Below are 20,749 nucleotides of genomic sequence, written 5' to 3' on the forward strand. Positions count from 1 at the left end.
TCCATTGACAGTTTGTGCCAAATGCCAAAATTGTGCCTCATTGTTGGACGTATAGATTCTGCGAAAGAACTGGGATTGAAATTTTTCGGGTTTCCGAAGAATGAGAGCAGTCTTCATATTTGTGCTGTTGTCCGCCCCTATATGTGCTATGTACGCCTGAAGCACACTGTGGTATTTCCTTTCCACGGTGATATATCATAAAAATCAATATTCATTAGACGCTAATGAGTTGTGACAACACATCCATTTTCACAACCGCCGACAGGACTCTCAGGAAAATGAATACAAAAACTGAGTTTTACTTACACAAAAAACATGTACTGCAAGGGAGATATTGGTATGTGCCACTTTTATTAGACTTGGCCCTTCTGAGTAAGATTCAGTGCAATGTAAGCAGGAAAGCGACAGCATAACCATTAAATGACTTCAGAATCTACAATGAATACAGAACCAAGCCATTTTTCAGTAAAAAGCCCAGTATCACTGTCAATTGCCATAAATGTACTGCACATGAGCTTAAGTCCTCGACAAAATATTTAACTCATTATATCTGCCAAATTACTAAGCCTTGTACTCTCCCCCCCCCAAAAAAAAAATTACGTGGGTTTCAGGACCGATCATACCAGGAACGAGTTCACAATCTCTTGTTAGTCACACATTATGTAAATCCCTCCACCAAGGCTCCAGCTTGGGATTTTCAGGACAACAATACCACGATTGTCCCCAACACTCAATGCAAACCTTCTCCAATTTCCTGGTTCAGTTGAGCGAGCATTGTAGGAGAGCAGCCATGCAATGACCAGCCAATTGAATGTACAAATTTTGTTCCAGTGTACATGCACCCTGTGTCAAACCTGTCTGAAAATCCACACGAAAGTTGAGGAAACAAAAACCTTCCCACCCAGAGTACACACAAGTTTGTTGTAAAGCACCCTTTGAAACAAGATGCCCTTTACTATACCACCAATTCTTTGCATCATTTCTCAAGCACTTTTTGCCCTCCTCGGCTCCCCCTTCATCCAACAGAAACCTTAAAACTTGCCTGCCTACCAGAACAGGAGCAGTGGGTGCCCACATTTCTACAACATGAGAACCCATGAAACAAACACCCCAGCCAAAACTCACACTGGCTACATGGGGGGAGATCAAATGGCCAACACCATTTTTATCTTGTAAGAATCTGGCTTAATCTCCAGGTGCAAGGATTTCTACAGGGTCAATAGCCCGGTGACAGCTGCCAATCACCCTGACCCAGCCAGCTCCACTGCACTTCAAGGGGTAATCAATTCTGACTTCACCTTGGGGACACCCGACTTGCCACAAAATGAAAGCCACATTTTCATCTCCTAGACAGCTAGATTAGTAATGCATTTAATTGCCAACACCAAGAGCAAAGTTTTTGAGTTCTGCTTTAAAATCACACGCACACCCACGGCACCCCTCAAAACTGAAAATTTCCTCCCTCCTACCAGCAGAAATGGTACAGTCCCAGCTGTCAGTCAACCTGCATATCATGCCAGGCTGATTTCCAGCATTGTTGGAGGCATTTGTACTCCTCCCTTGTACACCAACACTGGTAATTCAAGGGGGTAATTATCTACCCCCAATGAAAAATTACTGTCCAAACACTCTCTGTCAGGATAATTCAACCATGTTTACAAAGGCAATTTATTTTCTAGAGCGACTTGTGATGGAATGCTACTGCCTCCCCAAATTGCAGCCATCTGTACACAACCCTACTTGTTCCTTTCAATGGCCACAAGTCAATGTTTTCTTTTTGGGGCATGGACAAATTTCTGTGATTTCACAGTTAAATTAAAACATTTGCACACAAAAGTCTTTTGCACACTGAGTCTTGTACCTACACGTGTATCGAGTACATCCTCATTGAACTGAAACTGCAAATTTGGTACAGCTATTGAAACAAATTGGGTCTATCTGCCCTCAGCTGAAGTGCACCCTCACCAACAAAAGAAAGACAGATGGTACTCGTGCTAAGTTTTCCAACCGTGTTCTTACACGCGTGTACGCAGACAATATATTCCAGACTAAATTCATTGCGCGTAACTCAGCATGCTCAGCACCAAACACGCATAAACTTGCACGCCTATGCGCTGAGTGCGTACCAAATGACTACCAACCCTCTTTTGTTCCTGCTCAGAGCGGATACTGTGTATTCCGTATATTCCCTTTATTTAAGTTCCATGGATATGTACTACGAAATGCCACATAAGCTAAGGTACATTATCCTGTAAAGTTACCCTATTATGTAACATCCAACAATAATTGATAGTACTTTAAAACACAAAATGTAAACATCTAAAGTCATGTGTATTGCATGTCATATGGGCCAGAAATGACTATGAAATACAGAAGTGTATGTCTGAAGACATGCATACAGAAGAACCTGTCATAAGTTAACAAAGGGCCTCTACTCTAATAAACGCTCAGTTTTAGACAAATGTTGAAAGACAAATATACACATCGCATGCTCATGCATTACATATTTACAATTTCCCGTCACAAGATCTTCCAAAAAAGTCAATAAGCCATTTGTGGGTTAAATTTGAATAAAATCTGCTACTCTGAGTTATCTGATTTGCACATAAACGTAACAATTTGAATTTCCCAGACTAAAGACATTGTTGGTATACATGTACCGGTACCTCGTGATTCAGGGCAAGCTTTTGCATCGCAACCACCAAATCTGGAATGGACTGGTTCCTTTGTGCCCTTCTTATCTATTGAGAAGAGTGTATTGTTGCAAGGCGTCTCTTATGTAACTAAGCAATAACTTAACACAACTCACAAGGTACAGCAACAGTGTTTGTAGTATGGAGAATTCAAATTGCCATGTTCATGTGAATTTAAAGGACTCAGTGTACCATACTTTATTCAAATTATTATTAAGAGTTATTACAATCACGCATACTCACACAGCACAACATGCAATTAAAAGCGGTGAAAGTTCACAGATTTTCCCTCCATTTCATTTCAATACAGTGTAACTGGGCTTCTATTGTCACACTGTAAGCTAAACTAAAGTAACTCAAAAGTTTTTAGAATGAGACTGTAGTATCCCTCCCTATCCCCAGCGGGCCCAACCAAGACCACAAGGAAGCGAGAGAATGGAGTCAAGGGGCAGGCATGCCAACTGCATGACTCTCCCCAACCAAGAGATTAGCATAGACTGCATGATTGCACAATTGATCAGTCTTGTTCTCCTGTTGCTCAGTGTTGCTCTGATGTGGTACAACAGCCAAATGAAAGCACGGTGAACAAGAACACTCACACGGTTTACACCATGGTTTAGTACCCCTAGCACACACATTGTCCTTGATTTGCAGGGAGGGAAAATTCAATTAAAAACAAAAGTTTCCTGCACTTGGTCATTTCACACTCATCAACACCATGGAGAATGAGGGGTCGTACGTTCAGTACAGTCAATGAATTATTTGTCCATTAAATGATTTGTAGTAAAACCAGGGTAGAATTACATGTATGGAGCTTTAGGCTGCCTAACAAATTGATACCTGGAAATATTAAGAAAAACGTAGGCCCCTATGGGTCATGTGCCCTGATTTTACAGTGTGCTGCCTTCTGGTATGTTGAAAACACAACATGTACATGTATCTCCCTCTACGTTTCAACGATTTTAGGAAAAAAAACAAATTGTTTGAAAGTACGTGTAAATATTAAGATTAATATCTGTTCAAACCTCCCACTCAACGCTACCAAAGAAAATCACTGTTTGGTTAAGCTGCGAAAAATATTCAGTTTTGTAAGAGGGTTAAACCAGGCTTTTTAAACTTGTGTTAAACTCCACATTTAGTTACATACATGTATGAAGAGAATTACATATTATATGAACATTTACTAAAGTTAGGAGTTTAAGGAAGGTAAATTTATCATGCTCCATGCCACTTACATCTGTCTTTAATCTTATTCCCTTCACAGTCTGCATCTACCTGTATCCTGTTCCTTGGCATTTCAAACATCCTTGCTATTATTGATAATTCCACAGACATTTTCCTTTGGGTAATAACATTTTCCAGAGAAATATACGGAGGGGGGAGGGGGGGAAACGAGAAAAATCCACAGCAACGGAGATATTTTGTGTGCATTTTTTTAAACATCCAGTGCTGCTGGCCAAGAGAGAGCGAGCCAGGGCCCTCAGCTGAGACCTGGCTTCAACTGACCCTGTGCAAACACGGCGTAGATTGTCTCCGCAGGTATTCGGTAGCTAATACAAGCAAGCCCCGCTGGCCCTGCTTTCCTCCCGTAAAACCAATATAATACACGCACAACAACCGGCCTCTGCTTGCTTAGGACTAGAGGCACAGCTGTGCAGGGGAATATCGGTTTGTAAATGTTTTCATAGTGCTTTTTTTTTTTCTGGTGAGCTTGCAGTGAGCGAGTGATCTGAGCAATCCAGGGGAAGACGTGGAGGGAGTTTTGTTTGTCGACTGCTGGGGTGAGGGGTGTTGAGGGGGGGCTTGGGGGTGTTGATGAACTGTGTGGCAGGGGTGCACTGGGATGGTGTTAGCATGCCAAAAGGGCTTCTGACTGGTCAACAAGGGGGGAAACAAAAGTCAGTCTGCATGCTGTCTGGAAAATAGAATTCCTATCACAGCCTCGGCTCAAATTCAATGTAATCGAATAGTACCGAAATACCCCTTCCCGTCCCCCAAAAATGAATTGTTTCAGGGCAGAGGTGGAATTTTCATTTCAAAGTATTTTCAAAAAGCAAGCTGAAGTGCCATAATCACTTCTTACACAGTGAAAAAGGGAAAACATTTGACCATCCCAAATTTGCCAGTATCTGCTAGGTAAACCCAGCTTAAATGCACACAAGTACGGTGTAAATTTAAACCTGTCTGAGTTTACTGAAGCAGCCAGGGTCTAGTCTCCCATTCATGGTTTCATGGCAGAGCCTGTTTACACAAAAATCCTGAAGTACTGCAAAGGGAGTGGGCAGGCAAGTAGAAGTATAACACAAGGAATGTTCTGATGAGTAACTTGAATTCATTTCCACATGTCCAGGTGGATGGTTAGTACACAACAGCATTATTCTACAGGGACACCAGAATTAAATAAAAAACAGAATTGTGGTTTGTTGATCCCCCCCCACTCCCAAGGTCTGAGAATAAAACAATGAAGAGTAGGGTTATACTTTCAAACTCGGCAAAAAGGGCTTCTAGCCAACTCTGTAATATTCAAAGTATCGTAATTAATCGAGTTTATCCATCTATCAATATCTTATCAATTTGGTATAATGCCAGCTGTGCATGTGCACATCAAGATTCGTCAATGTTCACAGGGGTAAACAATCCCACACATGTTTATAAATTCACATGTACGCTGCAGGTACATGCACATGTACCAACAAAATTGAAAACTGCGTGCTAAGAAGTACTAAATTCTTCACACTTCAGACCACTTGTATTCACACACATGTATCCTTTTTTACACCATTTTATGCTCAGAAATCTTTTGTTTGTGTTTCTGTTTTGCTTGAGCTCTTTTATTGCCCAAAAGTGTACACTACAAATTTGACCACCTTGCCCTTCCCAAAGCCTTAGGAATTCAAAGGCACTGCTTGCTTATCCTAATGTGAAAATCTACAGAATTTGAAGCCCATATGCAAAGCAGTAAATGTCACAAGATCATCAGAAAGCTGTACCTGCAGAATCTAAAAATCCAATTTAGAAACCTCAGGGATGTAATCGAAAAGGTATCTTATTGCACGCTCCAGTTAAACTACAATAAATGTCATTGGACTCTTTTCTCCCTCCAAACACTAGCTATCACATCGGCCTGATGAAGCCAACAAATTACAGGAAGCGTCAAAAGCAGAGGGTGAATGCCCGACGTCTGTGCGGTGTTCAACGCTCGCCCGTATACTGATACTGGCGGGTGAGCTGTACAGGAAATATTCCTGCATTAATTTGTATCCTGATTTCTCTCACTCAAGTGTCATTAGATGTGTAAATTATACAGATAGTTCCTGTGCACTTTACATTACCAGCTTGTTGGCGGTCATCTGGTGTGAAATTTGCACACTGTCTGGTCACAAGCACACAAGGGGAAAAAGTGTGGTGGACAATATCAAGGGCAGACTTGGCATGACTTATGCATGTATTGTACCCAGGGCCCCGGTTATGAAGAAGTCCAAGCGACTTATTAGTTGTTGACCGAAATGGTTACTCAAAAAATGTTACCATATATGCAGAACTTGTTACAAAAAGGTTACAAAATTGATTACTGTTACAACATTGCCCCCTTTTTAGGGACTCCTGGCTACTGTGTGGGTAAGGAATTTTTATCAGTGGTACTATGACTATTCAGGGGAACCAAAAAGAAATTTAAGACATTTCTCCAAAGAAATTAGTACTCAGTTTCTTTCATTTGTAATACATAAATTAATTAATGCAATCAATACATGTATGTTTCATTAGCAATTACATGTACATCAGATTTTGATTTGGATCTGTGGTTTCGGTACTGACATATTTGCAAGATGACCAAGACACGTCAAACTGTAGGCCTATCACACCCTTTGCCAAAGGCTTTGATTTTGGAAATCCGTGGCTTTTAATATGTCAACTGTGGAATCTGATAAACCAATTAGTATTCACAAAAATTGCAGCCCTTCTGAGAAAAGATACTGATTTACAATCTCGCAACACCTGACATTTTCTTGGGCAATTTTTTTTTTGAGGGGGGGAGGGAGAGTCTGGGTAATTCACCTGGAAACACTCCAGCATGTAAAAGAATATTGAGGTAAAATTAGGCCCGCAGGGACCGGGCAATAAATTCACTGATGAAACTGTATCTTCGGCAGCCTCCATTTGCAATTCAAAGCACAACATCTCGAGCGACCGAGGGGAGGAAGATGACTGCACAAGGAGACCATTCCTAATCTCAGCTGATGATGCAAGATTTCTTTCTTTTTTTTTAGAACAGATCAGCTCAACAGATTTGGTGAGTTTGTCTTAAAATTACCCTGTTGGGGAGGAAAAAAATAGCATACAAGTTGCATTTATGTATACTGGCCAATGTGATTTGATCTGTTGGGTGTCTTTCATGACAACGTTCTCATCAAGTACAGCATGTTGTTTAAAATATAAGCTCTCCTCCTGCAAAAAGGACGTGAAGTGAAGAAACAATCAAAGTCAAAATATCTTCTGCCTTGATCTTTATTGACAACAATTCAATCAAACTGGTCTTATTATCAGAGAGATTAATATCGTCCTGACTGTCTTCAATTTCCTGCCACTTTCCAACCCACTGCCATCCAGCAACTGGGGGTGAGACCAGGGGGTTAATTGGCCTAGATCTGGGCCAGTATGCACGTCCTTGTCACCCCCCAGCCTATCCAGGTGTGCCGCGCAGGTAACGCGATCGTCTACTTCAAGACAAACTCAAGCATCTGGAGCCATTACACCAGGGCCAAAACCTGGCTTTGGATTGCCGTAAAGTGATACCCCCCTCGCCTCTCGGCCAACCCCCGCTGAAAATTCATGACTGGAGGATGTCAGAGCATTTAGGCCAAACTAAACCCCAAGTGTCCCTGGGACCATTGATCTGAGACCCACTTAGGGGGTTGGTGTGATGCCCATTTACAAGTCAAAGAATGCACAGCGGTGGTATGTACTGTATGGCCCAGTCCATCCGTCCGTTAGTTCCTTCGGCTCTGGTGAGGCAGCAGCAAGGTAGGAAAAGAAGGGAAAAAATGCTGGACTTGGGGGGAGGTGGAAGGAAGGAATAAGGACGACAGGGGTGAGGTGGGGATAAATGTTATAACAGGTGATTAAGGACCTTTTTCCTTGGCTTGACAGGTTTACCCGCCCACCTCAGATTGGCACGAGGAGGTCAAACGTCCAGGCTTGACTGGCAATTAATGCAGCAGGTGCCAGGTTCTGGAGTCCACTCACAACCATTTCCATCTCACCTCCTCTCGTGGAAATGACAATAATCCAGAACATCACCATTCATAATTATCAGCTGACCCTATCCATGACTACTACAAAGTCTAACTTCAACGAAACACTTCAAAATTGCTTCCAAAAAATATTTCTATTACGTTTAAGGTTAATTTGACACATGCCACTTGTTTGAGTGTTTTTTACAAACCATTGCAAGAATTAATGACAAAACACGGCAACAAAATGTCCCAATAGTCTTCCAAAATTCAAACAGACAATCCAGTGATGTCTTCAAGAAACATACAAAAAATTTATGACTGTTTTCCACGTGTACTTAAATACATGTGCCTTCGTGGGAATCCACAAAGAACAGACAGACTGCTACCATTGTTCACATTAACCTCATAGCTAAAAATAGTCTGTCTTCTCGCTGACTGATTTAAGGGATTTTACTTCCTAAATCTATTTACGATAACTTCATTTTCTTAGGCCGTGTAAATCTTAGAAGACTTTCTTGAGAGCCTTAAAATGAGATTCCAATATTCTTCCATCCAACATAGCTACATGTGCTTCAATCATAGAGGAAGAACACAGACCATGGAGGCTTGTGTCCTTCCTCCATGCTTCAACCAATAGCATCAATAAAATAATTGGCACTGCTTTCAGTTTTAAGTACTTTTCATTTTAAACAGACTAAAGACAGCTTCAGGGAACTATCCCCCTCCCCCACAAAAAAGAAGTCCTTTTTTTTAAATAATAGAAGACACTTTTTTTCCCCTCCCTTCAAAAAGTATTTAAAATACCCCTAATTGCAAACTCTCACCTATCAGAAGGCTGTAAAAGGTTACATGAAAAAAATTTCCAATTTTTTGGGCCCCTATAAAACAAGTTGGCCCAAAACTGGATCCGTCTTTGAAAGAGACATTGTATCAAGCTTATGAACACTGAACTGGATTTCCAAAATTTCTGCGAGTGCATTTCAGGCATACAATCTGCCTTTTTCCACTTCATGATTCTACTCATCTTGAGGACTGTAACTGGATATCAATGCATTCTCTAAAGGTTAATCAGTATAAACATTATGAAGTTTATGAACAGACTATTTCTACAAAAATTCTAGATATACAAGGAATGGCTTTTTTTTTGGCTATGCTAACTAGCAATTTGTCGATCTGCCAAGCTATGGAGTCTCCAAGCATTCTTCAGCAGCGATTGCAAGCCAAAACTTGAAGCAAACTACGTAATGCGATACCCGACAAATGGTCTTCCCCGTCAGTCTCCCGGGACCCCCAGCAATTTGGGGCTGATTTGATTTCAAATGCAGGGGGATCAGCTAAAGATCATGCATCTTTTATTTTAGAGTGTGTGTGTCCCTTCCGGATAGAAACTGAGAGTGTTGGCAGTCAGGGTTTGGACATGTTAGAGCGCAGCGCCCAGGGGTATGCTGCATCTCATGAGATCGTTGTGTAGTCCCCCATACTCACTCTCTCTCTCTCTCCAGCTGCACATGTACATGTATTTCACTGTGAGGCTCTCTTATTGGTTCACACTTCAATCAGCAGACTTAGGGCAGGGCAAGGCACAAACATAAACAGTATGGTTGTGACAATGTGTTTCAGGCCACTGTTGACACTGAGAAAACTGAAAGGCAGTTATGTCTGCAGTGTTAAGCCCACGTCCTGCCACAGCCTCTAAAAGTAACTCAACATCTGCACAGAAGACAAAGACTGGATTTACCGGTATTTCATCTGCCAGCTAATAATATTTCCAATTCCAAAACTGTCAAATTAGTCACATCACTGCTCCCCTAATCTGCTCGAATGTAATTTTTCTTTCATTCATTTACAAGCTCAAAAAGTTAGAGAGTCTGATATTTGAATCCTACCTTATCCTTTCACAAAGGCAAAAATGAGGAGAGAGAGAAAATAAAGCAGACAGCGAATCAGCCAAGCATGGATGAAAGACATTTCTTAGCCTGGAGAAAGATTCTGCTGGGATCCAAATGTCAGGCCTACAAACTCTTTTGACATGAAACTTTAAGGTTTAAGTAGTCAGCTCGTAGTTTTCAGCAGTTTTTGTAGTTTTATCTGGCCACTTATGGGAGGAATGTTCCTGAAAATCCTCAAAAATCCAACACTTGCAGTAAAAACAATGATTCACCAAACTGCAGTAAGACCAGTTAACCAATATGTGGTACATTTTTGCTAAACTAGAGTTGACCCTGTTTAATGCACTTCACATACTGGGGGTTGGTGGGTGAGCAGGGGGAAAAATAGGGGAAGTCCTCTTGGTCCGCTCTATGCCCTCAAGGAGAATCTACTTCTGACCCCTTTCTCTGACCACCACATCCTCTTTGTATTGTGAATATGTGGTATGTGTTGATCCCCTTAAGCAGCAGCGTTCAATCTTAGTTCCTTCAGGGTATGATTCAGCTTCAGATTTTTTCCCTGCGTGGGCCGGCTGCAAAGAGTTGCTGCCAGGGCTGGCAGAGATGAACTCAATTTGACTTCTCTTTGGCATCAACAACGTGCAGCGCTTCGGTGAAAATGTACTTTAAATTGCTGTTTCCTCACCACCTGTACAGAAAATTACAACTGCTTGCAGGCAAATTTATACAAAGTTGCGTAGGCCTTACCATTGTTTTGATATGCCTGTGCACGAAGTGTGCCACGAGGCAAAGAGAATTGCCACCTCCTCAAAAAATCTCTGAGCTTGTGACCTTATGACCTTTTGGTGAGCAGTGATACAGGCACGCTGGAGCAGAAAGTTTCGGGCGGCAGGTTTGAGTGCCTTCATGGCCAACTATTCCTTTGCATTGTTAAAAACACTTGAAATTTTTTTCATCACGTAGAAATGACAGTGTTGACTGATAGTCAGAGCAGCAAACGCCTCTGCACTGCCCCAGCCAGGGCAGACAATGGTTACAAAAGATGCGACTGAATTCACAACAACCATCGTGGTCGCATAACAGCAAATCATTCAGGTCGTCGCGCTATTTATCCCCAGTTGTTTCCTTACACTGCAGGTTCACAAAAATTGAAGAACGGGGACAAATGCCCCCTCCCCTCTCCAATAAAAAGGCAGCAGGCCCAAGATGGTGCTTCCTTGCATATCCTGCATCCTGTCCACCTTAAATGGGCAGTTGGGCATTACGAGAAAATTTCCCTTCTTCCAGTGAGTCAGTTGTTGCCTCGGGCGAGATTACAGCAACCTACATGTAATTTGTATTTACAGCTATACCCCAGCTTCTTTTCTTCGCGCATGCTGGATTAGGCTGTGCAACAGTTCCTAAAGCTGTTAAAACATTGCCAGCCCAGGCGGAAAGACTCCAGTCAATTTTTCTTTCTGTTTTCTATATCAAAGCACATTTTTTTATCTCTGCTCCTAAATACTTAGTATTTCTGTAACTAAGAGAAAAATGTAAGCTGTGAAACAGAACTTGAACAATGTACTCAAGTGGGTATCTGCAATACAACATAAAATATGGCAATCAAAGAAAACCTGCAATGGGCAAAAAACTTCATGCACAATGCTACCGGTACGTGTATATGATGCTATTTCATGTGGACCAGAAAAGCATGCCAAAACGTTCAGATTTTCAAGCAAAGCACAAAAATGATGTCTATTCAACCTATGGAGGAAGGGAATACAGCAAATATGGAGAAGCCATAATTCCTGAATGCACTGTGACATACATGTACCGGTATGCTTGGTAACTGCAGGCTGAACAATGCACATGTGCGTGTCAGTTTGCAGTTTTGTAAGCAGTGAAGTAACCTTGAACTCCAATGACACAAGAGTTCAGGCGGGACCAAACCAGAGCAAGGCTTTCTCAATCAGAGTCAATCCCGATCGAAAAGAGAAAAGGGGGAAAAATAAATAATTCACTCATGCAGCAGACAAAATTCCAGCCAGGAAAGCTTGGCTGTGACTCGGAAGCCCTCTGAAATCCCCAAGGTCAATCGAAATAATAAGTCCAAAGTCACCAAAGTCGGCATGTACATGTACACCGGGTTCAAGACAAGTGCCTGGGAAGGGGGGCCAAAGGGCAAAATTGCCCCGGGTGATTTATTAGGGATTCCAGTGCATGATTTATGCTTTGTTTCTTGACAATTTCCAAATTGACTTTTACTAGTCTGCTGGGATTCAGCTGGGTGTAGCAAGAGCACAGAAACTACATGTACACCAATCATTAAGTTATGATCAAAAACATAAATTTAGGCGCAATCTCTTGTCCACAGAACTGGAAAATTCTAGCAGTTACATCCACTTCCACATACATGTATACATGTAGGTTAACTCGCTGGTAATTTCAAGCTAATTGAGGAATCTTTGTGAATTCAAGAAAAAAACACATTACAAAAACCACCATCATTAAGTTCATGATCAGAAAATACATTCTGTATCTGAACAGGTAATCTCATTGGACCTTTCCCCTGAAATATGCAAATAAGGCAGGTGCATGCATATTACTACCACTGGTTGGCAAAGTTGCTTATAATACAAATCTCCATGTGCGCATTACTATTGCCGTTTCTGTACTAGTATAGTTTAACATGAGTGCCAAACTTTAAGACAAAGGATTGTTACTTTCCAACCTCAGGACATTGAAAACTTCACTTAGTTTTGAGAAAGTCGTGCTCAAGTATCGGGTAAAGGCAGTAATATGGTTTTGATTGACCTTCAACACTCCAGGTTATGGTTACTATAAGTTTGCCTATGCTACCAACAGTGTTGACGGCAGCACTTGCCAAGCAGTGGTAGTAGTGCACATGCGCCCATCCAATTTGCATATTTCATGCAAAGGTCCATTCCAGCACTATTATCATCTCCATACAGATGACATGCAAATTAGGAAACCAGTGCAAAGACTGGGGAGATTATGGCTTTGATTGTTTCACGCAGATCTGGATCTCGATCAGTGATCCAACTCTGTTTCGTGCCATCGAGTCGGCAGGATGTGGTATCGGTGAAGTGAACCAACTATGGATCACTGCTCGCGATCCAGATCGGCGCAGAACTGACAGGCCCCAAGACTAGCACATGTACTTTTCACCATGACTTCCTTGAAGCATGGAGATACAGAGAACAGAAAAAAACTGTATCCTAAAGACAGATGTGAAATACAGCGCCAAGTAGTTGTAGTTTGTACCAAGAAATTTTAGAAGGGTTTAGCCAGTTTCCCCACGTTTCAATGCAAAATGCCTGGCTGATTAAATAAGAAAGTTAATACTTGGAGAAAAAACTGTACATATACATGTATTATTGCAACCAATGTCACCACAATCTTCAAACAATGGAATTCTAACACCTGGCCACAAAAACAGTCACATTCAACCTGACTTTCAGAGAGAAATTACAAATGAACAGATGATACATGCATGCATGTAGATGTCCTTGATGTTAAAAGCTAAGTACATACATGTATTACACTAAAAATGGATACAAGAGCCACTTCATCCCCCACATTTTATAATAAAGTTGTAATGTTTAATTTTTATTTTAGTGTGTGGTTGATAACTGAACTCTCAGTCTCACATTGTAAACAGTAATTACTCTAAACTTGATTTACTGGTAGTGTTTAATTACAGTGTTTCAACAAAGTATAAAAACTGAATTCAAACTTGTTATATGTATTAGATACATTTTATTACATTTGCCTCTACAATGTACATCATTTTTCGTTTTCAAAGCTTGCAGACCTAAAAATATCATGTAAAAATGAAATCAACTTTAAGGCTATCTGTTAAAGTTGTATAATACTTCAACTTTTCCATTTCCCTATAAAATACCCAGAATAGTAAGACTCAGTGCCCACAATAACCACTAAGTCAAACACAGTGTGTGCATTATGTTGTGTGTGCGTGAGGTACCGCTACACTGCCACTTGCTGTTCATACTACTCTGCATTCGTTCTTGCTTGTTATGGGAAAGAATACTCCGCTTGGGTTAATATTTTACAAAAGGACAGGAGGCACATGTACATGTATGTACAAGGAATACATTGCATTTTCAGTATTCACTACACATATATCAGCTTGTAACTTGCTGGTTATCAAACTCATTTTGGGTGCTTGTTCAAAATATCCAAACAGTCCAAAAGCTTGACAACATTTTACAAGCAAAACCTACTTCACGACAACAACATATTGCTAAAACCTTGTTCTCAGATTTTTTTTAAAAAGTAATTTCATGCCTGCACTACTTACAAGTACATGTACATTATTAGGCAACTTTCAGTCTAAATCGTTTTCTGGCTTGATGTAAATTTAACTCCAAAAAAGGTCACAATGTCCAGTAGTCCAGTACAATCAACATTCACTGGCCAGTGCCAAGACTTTCAATGCTAGCAACACTGGGCCAAGTTGATGGAACTTCCGAACCTCCCCTAAGCCATATTGACAACACTTCTATTTTTTCTGTAATATAAGAGCCCTTATAATACAAGTCTGGCTCACAACTACAGAACACCTGTCGTACTTGGAAGTTGAAAACTCACTTTCAACTCCTCCTGGATACAGTCAATGCAAATTTTGCCATTTCATCTTGTCCATCAGACAGCAAATACATGGGTGTTATGATTACCCAGGTGAGCAGTATCCACATTTTGAGATCTTATTTTGCAATTTTTGAAGCATGTACATGTACCAGTTAAGTGCATTACTGTCATGTTGTTCAAAGCTCCTGAGATTGGGACTGACATGTACGTTGTGTAACTCTTCTAAAGTTAAATGTGAAATAAAGCAATACATGTGTACGAACATGTACTGCATGTAGAGACTGCAAATTTGAGTCCTTCTCCAGAAATGAATAACCAGTTCTCATCAGACTGTGAAAAACATTTCAGAATAGAAGAAAAAGTGGTGTGCATCATGGTTGAGAGATTGGTGCATAATTCCACAGAAACCACCACAGGACATTGTCATACATTACATGCAGTTGTAAATGTATCAAAAGTCAGATGGAGGATTTTTTTCAGTGACTTTTGGCATTTCCATAGCGATATACAAAGTTTGTGGTTTGCTTCCTTGATTTGGGCTGTCTACACCACATCGGATGTCATGATGCAAACCAGTCCCAGGGAAAGACAGTGGAACTGTCCTTACCTTTGGCATTCTTCCTGGTGTTCTCCCAAGGTACCTCTGGCTCCTTCGGCTGTTCACTTGGCACATACCACGTGGCGTCCTCCTCTGCCATTAGTACATTCACATCCACTTCCCCTTGCACAGAGGACGGACGGGTCTTCTTGGTGGGATTGACTCCAGCCGTTTTCCTGGAAGTGTTTTTCAGAGGCAGGGGGCGCGAGTCATTCAAATTGAACTGCTGCCTCTGCAGCTGAATTTGGGCCTGCAGAATTTTGAGAGGGTGCACCTCTTCGGAGGCACCCATCTCACTGTTGGCGTCTGTGGCATCACTGGAGGTGGACACTGGGTTGGACACCAGGTCACCCGTCGAAGACACTGTGCTGTTGGACGTTCTATTGGCTTTAACTGCTTGGCTCATGGCTAGTTTCGACTGGTCCATATTGTCAAGTTGGTAGTTCTGACTAGTCCGTGATGTAAGTCCACCTTGTGAAGAATAAGATCCCGTGGACGCGGTCTCATTCATGGACTGCTGAGAAGTGAGGGAGGACGCCGGTGAGTGATGCGACTGGTTAATGCAAGTAAGCTGGCTGAAAGAGTCGACGGGCTCATGGTTAGTGGCGGACATTGTGGTGTCTGGAGAGAACACGCTGTCTAAAAAATCCTGTGTGGCACTATCACTGTCCACAGAGGGGGGCTGGTGGTTGGACAAAAGACTGGGCACTGACTCTGAACTGTTTAATTTTGTATCACTGGTCCTCCAAGAATTTGATGGCATATTTGGCGTTTGCGTGGCTGAACGGTTTGAGTTTTCCTCCACCAACGGCAACTGCCCATCGCTCAGGGGTGTTGAGGCACTCAAATTTTCCAGTGATGGGGGCTGGTCAAAGGACTCCACACTCAGGGGATTCTGAGAGGACTTTTTTCTGCCACGCCTCTTCTTCGGGCCAATAGTACTGGCTGCAAGCATGTCATTGACTTCATCAGACTTTTTGCGCTTGCCCTTCTTCCTCGGCTTGTCCTCTGGTCGTCTGGTGTTCATCTGCATGGGCACACTCTGCTCGAGGAAATCACTGAACTGCATCTGGTAGTCTGAAGGTACACTTGCTGTACTGTACGAAGGGGAGCCAAACGAGTCACCCATCGAGACTAACGGTGGGGAAATATTCTGGCCACTGGCACCAGGTGGTGAAAACATTTGCTCAGGCATCTGAGGACCGTAAGAGGTTTGACTTGATGGGGTGGGGGTGTATTTCTGTCCCAAAATATTTCCAGGGTTATCTATAACTGATTTCATTCCCAACGGGCTGTGCGAAGTTGAAGTGAGTTTGGGGACGGAGCTGTCCATGTCAGCAATCATGTTGCGACAGGCAGCAGACAAAGCAGCAATGCAGTTCTGCCCACCAATTGAGGAAGAACTGTCACCACTGTGACTTAGGTATTCCATATGAGAACCCTTCACTCCATCATCTTTCTTCTCCTTCAAGGACTGAGTCAAGCGCTGAAGCTGTTGGACGGCATTTTCGGAATCTTTCCCCTTGTCCTGTGAGGTAACAGTGGTCGGGGTGGAGGTCGTGGGATTGGTCACGGGCGATGTTCGGATGGGCCTGGCGGAGTTAGAGTCCGGGGATGTCTGCTGTGCGACAGCAGCATTGGAACTCGGGGTGGATGGGGCTGAAGAGACGGCTGCACAGGACTCAGTAACAGAGGATGGAGCACTGGTCATCTTCACGCTCTGATTTGTTGTGATGGATGTTGTAGTGGCTGAGGGGGATTGAAAACTTTTGCCCATGCTTGTACTGTTTTCCACCGAGGTTGGGCCTTGATTATTGAACAAACCAGGAGCCACGTTTGCACTTGTTCCATTCAGGTAGGGAGGATTTTTTACAGGTTGTGGCAGGCTGCCGACAGAATCTTGAATTTGGGAAGCACCACTAATTGCATTTAGTCCACCAGGAAAATCGTCAGCCATTGGGTCCCTTGACAAGCGAGCCAGCTTCTCCAACTCTGCACTGAAGATCATATTTCTCCTTATGTCAGCCTGTGTTTGAGCTGCATCACTCTGCATCTGGTAAGCTGGAGGACAGTTATCGTTCACCACAGCACTGGAGCAGTTCATAACATTATACCTCTGCTGGCCTTCAAGATATGTCTGGTTGGTGTACATTTCTGGACAACCAGCATTGGTCTGCACCGAGGTCGGACTGAATGTATCTGATTTAGTTCTGGTATTGTAGTAAGCAGGGTTAGTGCTACCGAAAGATTGACCACTAACACCTTGCTGCTGAGTAGCTGAATCAAAAGACCTCTGGTTTTGAGATTGTACAGGGAATGTTGAGGCCCCCATACCTGTCTGCACTGATGGAGCACCACTCACAAATCTTCCATCCAGTGACCGAAGTCTCTCATGCCTTGTACTTGACGCACCACTAAACTGATCGTAATTTTGGTACTGTCCATCCATGTTGGGTGTGACCACAGACTGGCCACTGTTCACTGAAGGGTCAGCAGCACCATATGCTCTATACGACAAATGGTGCATGCCCTGGGACTGGTTTTGATTAGGCATTGGTCCATAATGTCTCAACCGTTGACTGCCAGCACTTACATTTGACTGGCCCATGGCAGATGCCTGTGAATCTTGAAAATTTTTGTACCCTTGAGCTCGTGACTGGCCTGTAGCCATTTCACTGTACGCTGCACCCTGCCTTAAATGGCTACCTCCTGCAAACGGCTTGGCAATTTTGTTACTGTAATTCATTGAAGCTGAAGTGGGTGGACATATATCCATGCTGTTTACTGAAGGGTAGTGATTTGTTGTGATTTCGTTGTTGACAGATGAATAGGTTCCCTGTCTTGTATTTGTATACTGCATCCCCTGCGTGTTTGTTGAATTCTGATTCCCGTGTGGAAACTGGGGGTACATGCCGCTACTCTCTGCAGAGTCCATCAAATGCAATGCCTTGGCATTTGACATGGGAGAATGGGATGGGAACTTGGCCGGCGCTGAATAGCCAGAATCTGACCATCCTTCGCTACCGGCACCTGTGCCGGCTGTTGGATACGAAGGTTTCTTCATGGCACTTGATGAGTACGGCTGCAGGTAACTGTTTGCTTGTGTCCTCCTCATTTGGCTATCTGCCATGTTTGATGCATTTGTGTCCAGATCTGAAAAGGCTGTTTGATTGTACCCAGTCATGCTAGAATAGGACTGGCTGGATGAAGGGTACTGGTTGTGTGAGTTTTCGTAAGGTGTTCCAACAGGGTAAGAGTTCGATCGTGCATAGCTCTGGGTTGGTACGTTGCTCTCTGCAGCAGGAATAGACATTCTCCTTGTCATGTGTTCAGAAGAGTAATCTGAGTTTGTGGGGTGTTGCTGCAAAGAATTGCTCATGCTGTTCATCCCTCGTGTCTGTCTACCATACACAGCACTTGACATATACTGTCTGTTGTATGCATGCGATCTGTTCATATGGCCATAACCAAATCCTTCAGTGTTTGTTTCACCATGCCCATATTCCCCATAGGGCATGTTTGCAGGATTTGTGGCCATAGTTCTGTTTGGCATGGGGTACATTTGCCCGTCACTCCCGGCATTGGAATGGAACCCACCAGATCCAAGGAGGGCATTGTCCAAATCACTGCATTCAAATCCCTTCAAGCTGTCCGCCGTGTTGCTGGCACCGTAAGAGTTGAACCCGGCGCCTGCGTCCATACCTCCCCCGTGATAAGCCTGTGTTGCCCGGGACGGGTAGCCTCCGGCGCCCGCCACCGACCGCACTCCGTAGTCGACCCCGCCAGCTCCGACTGGGTTCCCGGTCATCACTGTGCTGCTGTGCTGTTCGTGCGAAGCGGACGACGGCAGGTGACCCACTGAAAACATCACGCACACGGACTGCAACCGACCGTCACGAAGCGTGCTTCACCGTTGCTAAATGTCCACGGGCCATGCTTGTCAGAATTCCAATAGTTTTATCTGCCATAATAAAACTGCCATTAGGCACATAAGCATCCCATAAAGCAATCACTATAATCTGAAGTCCACACTAAAGCTTGTACTGCGTAACAATAATCAGGTGATTAAAGTTCTTATCCAGAACTCAAGATGTTTTTTCGCTCGATCATGTTGACTGATACTGCCATACGACCGGAACACGATGTGACAATACCCCGTCAAAAATTTCACTCTAAAACGTCGTAACATGGGAACTGTCACACAATTATAACAATCCAATTCGCTGGTTTATTCATGTCGACAGCGGTTGACCAACTTTTGAAGTTTCATGAGATCTTTCCAGTCACTTTCTGCAAGCTTTTAAGACCGGGTTGCCAGCGTGCTGCACCGGTAATCCAAGCTGTCATTTACGTTCACAAAACGGTGCGATCAATCGTTGAGAGTCGGTGCACACAATGAATGTCACGGAATGTCGATAGTCACTCGACCAGTTTGTGAGCGCACACGCATCAACAAGTTTCATTTCAACGAGGCACGCTTCCTGTTTCTTTTGCACGGATTCCAGACGAAAAAGACTGGTCAAAATGGTCTCCTGGTCGAAATTCACAAGTTTGCCGAAATACGAGTGACTGCTTCCGCAGGAAAATCTCACATTCCTCCAGTCGAATCCCGGCCGATTCGGAATGAAAAGTTCCCATAAACTTGTACACAGCACATTAACGCACGAAGTACTGTACATGTACAGGGTACATGTACTACGTACAGTCGTATGCAAAATCGTCGTCTGCAACATCGCACGACCGGCCATTGTGTGTACCAAACGCCGTGCGCATGTATGAATTTTTAATGAGAGCCTTCCATTCTGTGATGGGAGGGATAGTTGTATTATTCATCTTGGCTGTATTTCAGGACTCCTGCTCAAGTTTTTTCAACTCTACCTTCCTGTTTTATATTGAATTAGTATTGTTGCTCTTCTTTTACTTAAAAAAACGCACCGTATTTGATGGACTCACCTTTTCAGGGAAAAAGGAAAAAGTTTACAGCAATTACCCTAATTCATAATAGAACAATCTGAGACTAAAGAAATGGGCCAGCATTACAAAAGTTCAACTTAGAATTTGATACGCAATATTTGGACAGGTCGATAATGCCTAATTACACTTCACTGAACCCCCTGTCCGGAGTGGGCGGGATTTTTTTTAGCCCTAGGCGTCAGACTTTTGGTATCCCGTGTGAATATCAGACAGTGGCAGTGGTCACAGCTTTCGTGCGTGTCTCTTCCTGTTTTTTTCTGACATGAATTTTGTTCTGGAAAAATAGCCTCCATTTTTATCTATAATCTGTTAACAATTACTTTCAACCTTCTTTGCAGGAAAGGGTGTCGAAATGTGTAATTAGCTTTACATTAGTCTTGGATAACTCAATTTCGACTTAACAAGCATTTACAGAGTTGTAGCGTGAAGGGAGAATATTGTTCAAGAATTATTTTCTGTGCTTCAGTAGAAAATGGCTGTCTGAGTACAGCAAGAGGTGTTTTATTCTAATTTTGACGGCATGTATGCATGTTGGAGTGCATGGTAACTTTACAAGTTTGAGTGGACTTTGCGATAGAATACGATCTGTACTTTACAAGGATTAGGATGAAATTTTGCAGAGTTTTGCTTCTAGTAGCGAAACTCAGGAAGTGGTGTAATTGGGGTATTTTTGCAGGGGGCAACTTAGGGGTTTCATTTTCTGGACGAGGCACTCGTTGTGTTCATCACAGTTAAAACAGTGGTTATCAG

The 20,749-nt window shown here is 42.8% G+C and overlaps 1 protein-coding gene across 2 annotated transcripts in view; it reads right to left on the minus strand.

The window, feature by feature from the left end:
• The window catches only part of LOC110986351 (uncharacterized), a 75,144-nt gene extending 55,383 nt beyond the window's left edge, over window positions 1-19,761 (minus strand). For both annotated transcript variants that reach the window (XM_022248153.2, XM_022248154.2), the window contains exon 1: window positions 15,035-19,761. In XM_022248153.2, the coding sequence (XP_022103845.2) occupies window positions 15,035-18,893 (3,859 nt within the window). In that variant the 5' untranslated portion in view covers window positions 18,894-19,761. The remainder of the gene's footprint in view (window positions 1-15,034) is intronic.
• Between the last annotated feature and the right edge of the window lie 988 nt (window positions 19,762-20,749).

Source organism: Acanthaster planci, linkage group LG09 (assembly GCF_054643075.1).
Source record: "Acanthaster planci isolate LZ-2023a linkage group LG09, COTS_SCS, whole genome shotgun sequence".
Taxonomy (NCBI): domain Eukaryota; kingdom Metazoa; phylum Echinodermata; class Asteroidea; order Valvatida; family Acanthasteridae; genus Acanthaster; species Acanthaster planci.